Source organism: Olea europaea, chromosome 11, assembly GCF_002742605.1.
Source record: "Olea europaea var. sylvestris chromosome 11, O_europaea_v1, whole genome shotgun sequence".
NCBI lineage: Eukaryota > Viridiplantae > Streptophyta > Magnoliopsida > Lamiales > Oleaceae > Olea > Olea europaea.
Window position 1 is genome coordinate 14264723 of NC_036247.1, and position 3748 is coordinate 14268470.

Here is a 3748-nt window from a genome sequence, read left to right on the forward strand (position 1 = left end):
GTAATCGCTAACTACCTTAGTCTTCATACGTGATATACATGTAACGGTTAGTGATTTGATGCATAAAGTAATAAAAAAACTACCACATTAATGTATCAAATCATTAACCGTCACATATATGTTACGCAGAGCTATTATGACAGTGAGCAATTACAAATAACATTACTCATTAAAAAATACTACAAATCAGAAAAATAGTTTATTACAAAAAATAATACTATTTACAATCGTCTATATAACGTATATGTGACGATGATTCGTTGTATAAGGCAATAAAAAAATCACTACATTAATGTGTCAAATCATTAACTGTCACATGCATATCACATAGAGCGATCACGACAGCGAGCGATTGCAAATAACATTATTCTACTACAAATCTATAAAAAGGCTTTAATTTTGTTATTTTCCTATTTTTAGCTCCCATTGTGTTAATTGGTTTACTACAAATCTATAGAAAGGCTTTAATTTTGTTATTTGTGTAAATTTGTTTTGCTTTCATTTCACTTCAATGTAAGCCCAGAAAACGTACAGCCCAGTCTAACTCAAGCGCCTTCTCCGCTCTAGGGTTTATAACAGCCTATTTTGTCTTCACCAAACGACGCCGTCAATTCCGTCTAAAGAACTCTAAGACTTCTCGTCAGGTTTCATTCTATCTCCATTTTCTGTCGATATATCTGTTAAAGTGATTACAAATTGTTGTTTTTGTGATTTTAATTTGGTTATTTTGTTCATGAATAGAAGTGGATTGAGAAGAAATAGAGATATTGCACAATGAGGTGAGAAAACAGAAATGTTAAGAATTTGCTTTTTTAAATGGAGCTTATTGCTTATATGTATAGCTTATCTGGTTTCGATTGTAATTAATTCGCAGTAAGCTTCAGAGCGAGGCCTTGAGAGAAGCTATCTCCGTAATTGTTACCGATTCTAAGGAGAAAAATCGTAATTTCACCGAGACAATTGAGCTTCAAATTGGGCTGAAAAACTATGATCCCCAGAAGGACAAGCGATTCAGCGGCTCGGTGAAATTGCCTCACATTCCTCGCCCCAAGATGAAGATTTGCATGCTTGGTGATGCTCAGCATGTTGAGGAGGTAGACTTGTGTTCTCCATTAGTTATTTAAGTAAGATCAGATAGTTTACAAATGTTGCAATTTGTCTTTAGCTTTCTGATTCAGATTATAAAATAAAGCCAAAGGTTCGCTGTGTTTATTATAGCATTGTGGCAATGTATATTTGCGTTGAGAATTCCCTTGTACTACAAAGACAAATGTGTACAGAGTTCCATAGAAATAATGTTTTCATTGCTCTGAAGTTTCCTATTGTACACTACTCTCATATGCAATCGATTCATGTTTGTTTGGTTATCATGTATTATATGCAACTTTAGTAAAGCTAGCGGAGAATGTGCACGAAACTACTTCATTTGTGTGCTAGGTATAACATGTATTAGTGCCTACTTAACCTTTACTTGTTGAGCTGGATTTCTTTATTTTTATTAAATTTTTAAATCGTATGAGATTTAGCACCTCTTTGACAACCATTACTCCAAAACTCTTTTTCCTATATATTCATTTTCAACCATACGTTCACACAATAAAATATTTTGCTACATCTAAAACTTTTAAATACTTTTTAACCAAACATTCTCCAAAAAAATCACTATTCAAAACTCCATTTTACCTAAATAATGGTTGTCAAATAGGGGCTTAGTTTTCATATGCTTAGGCTAGAGAATTTTTTATGGCAAGACCACATAGGTACCACTTAAAAGAGTAATTTCTACATTTAAAACATATTTGTGAACCATGGATTGCTTCATTTGATATCACGTCGAGACATGTTATTTTCGATATCTATGCCATTTCAACAGTTGCAATGATAATCTTGATAGTATTCTAGACACGTACAGCATACCCATGTTTCATGTCTTCTTTTTTTCTTTTTCTTTTTTTTTTTTTCCTTATAAATTTTATTTGCAGGCAGAGAAAATAGGATTGGAGTCCATGGATGTGGAGGCTCTCAAGAAGTTGAATAAAAACAAGAAGTTGGTTAAGAAACTTGCAAAGAAATATCATGCTTTCTTAGCCTCGGAAGCTGTTATCAAGCAGATTCCTCGTCTCTTAGGACCTGGTCTTAACAAGGCAGGCAAGTGTGTTTGATGAGTTTAACATCTGATAATAATAATTGGTCTTACGTTCTTTGGAAGTTTGAAAAGTAAAAGGTATGCTAATATAAGATCTTACAAGGATGCTTTCTCAGATATCGAAGTGTTTTTGCACCTGTATACAAATCTAACTAATAGTGAAATTACAGCTGATAAAAATAGTGAAATTGTGTGTAACATTTAATATTACCATGATTGGCTTATCTGATGTTTGTTTCTATTTTAAAAATTATTATTTTTCTCATGGTACTAAAGCAGGCTTTTTATTGCATTATTGTTGTAGTTTAATGTTTGTGTAAATATTTTTAAATGCGACGCCTGGAAACAAATCCGTTTCCTGTGGCTTGCCTTGTGATTAGATAACTAATTATAAATCAATAAATTTTGGATATTATCATGGCATGCCTTTTTGGTAATTTTACTAACATTTTTTAGTGGGCATGAAGATAATTGTGATATCCTAAAATTGAATCATTTACAAGTTTCTTTGGCATGTTAATGTACTGCTTATCTTCAGCTAACTTGTTTTAACATTTTTAATGCAGGAAAGTTCCCTACTCTTGTGAGTCACCAGGAATCTCTTGAATCCAAGGTCAATGAGACGAAGGCCACAGTGAAATTTCAGCTTAAGAAGGTTCTTTGCATGGGAGTTGCTGTTGGAAATTTGGGTATGGAGGAGAAGCAAGTCTTTCAAAATGTGCAAATGAGTGTCAACTTTCTAGTTTCACTGCTGAAGAAAAATTGGCAGAATGTGAGTATCTCCCCCATTTTTTTACGGTCAGTTAATATTGTTATGTGCTTGCCATTCTGAACTGATCATTTTTTCAAACTATGATTGTCCATATAAGTGGTATGCTTTACCATGGTAATACCAGTTTTTCTTGCGAAATATTCTTACAGCTCAAAGTGAATATATTGGTCCCGTGTGTGAATGATGAAACAAACCTTTAATTTGTTTCCGAGTAATGCTATTCAGATTTTATGGTGGCTAAATTATTGATTTTGTTGTTGAATCAGGTGAGATGCTTGTACTTGAAAAGTACTATGGGGAAGCCACAGCGTATTTTTTAAGAAGATATACATCTCAGCCACAACTGTTTTGGGAGAATTGTACGAGTTCAAATAATTAAATGTTTCCAAAGAGGAGTTTTGAATGTCTATCATCTTGTTTCGTCATGAACGTTGTTTCCCTTAATGTTGCTGGGTTGAAGCTTACTATTATTAATCAACTGTTGCTGTTTGAAACAATTTTTTCCTTCAAAACCATGCTTAGAAATTTAGTACTTGCAATTTCTATTGAGTCCTGATCATTCGTCATTTTTGTGCATAATTCGAAATTCAGTCGTTGATGAAGGCATTTTCTTGCTGAGAGGGTCGTGCACTCGCAAAGCAGTTCAAATTGAGAGATGGGAAGGAATGATAAATATCTCATTTAAAATCAAACTTTTACAAAGTATACTCATTTTCTAACGTGTAAGCATTTTTTTTTTCATGGTTTTTCCTACACTTGGTAGGTTGGATCGGTTCGAGTATTTCAATATTTCGAACTATTCAGATGCATGTAAATACTGGAGTCGAGTT

General features: G+C 33.3%; 1 protein-coding gene across 2 annotated transcripts; it reads left to right on the forward strand.

The window, feature by feature from the left end:
* The first annotated feature begins 511 nt into the window (after positions 1–511).
* Positions 512–3467, forward strand: LOC111403514 (60S ribosomal protein L10a-3-like). Of its 2 annotated transcripts, none has more exons than XM_023032054.1 (6): positions 512–644; positions 742–779; positions 875–1094; positions 1983–2148; positions 2713–2918; positions 3185–3467. In XM_023032054.1, exons 2-6 carry the CDS (start codon positions 775–777, stop codon positions 3236–3238), a joined length of 651 nt encoding a protein of 216 aa, XP_022887822.1. In that variant the 5' UTR covers positions 512–644; positions 742–774; the 3' UTR covers positions 3239–3467. The 2 variants fall into 2 exon arrangements, with proteins under 2 accessions (XP_022887822.1, XP_022887823.1); XM_023032055.1 differs by having other exon boundaries at positions 527–644; positions 745–779.
* Positions 3468–3748: the final 281 nt, after the last annotated feature.

What these genes read in the sequence shown, in the direction of transcription:
- LOC111403514 (XM_023032054.1), top strand. An exon ending in ATGCTCAGCATGTTGAGGAG is followed by an intron (nt 1,095 to 1,982) that starts GTAGACTTGTGT and finishes TTTTATTTGCAG; the next exon opens with GCAGAGAAAATAGGATTGGA. An exon ending in ACCTGGTCTTAACAAGGCAG is followed by an intron (nt 2,149 to 2,712) that starts GCAAGTGTGTTT and finishes TTTTTAATGCAG; the next exon opens with GAAAGTTCCCTACTCTTGTG.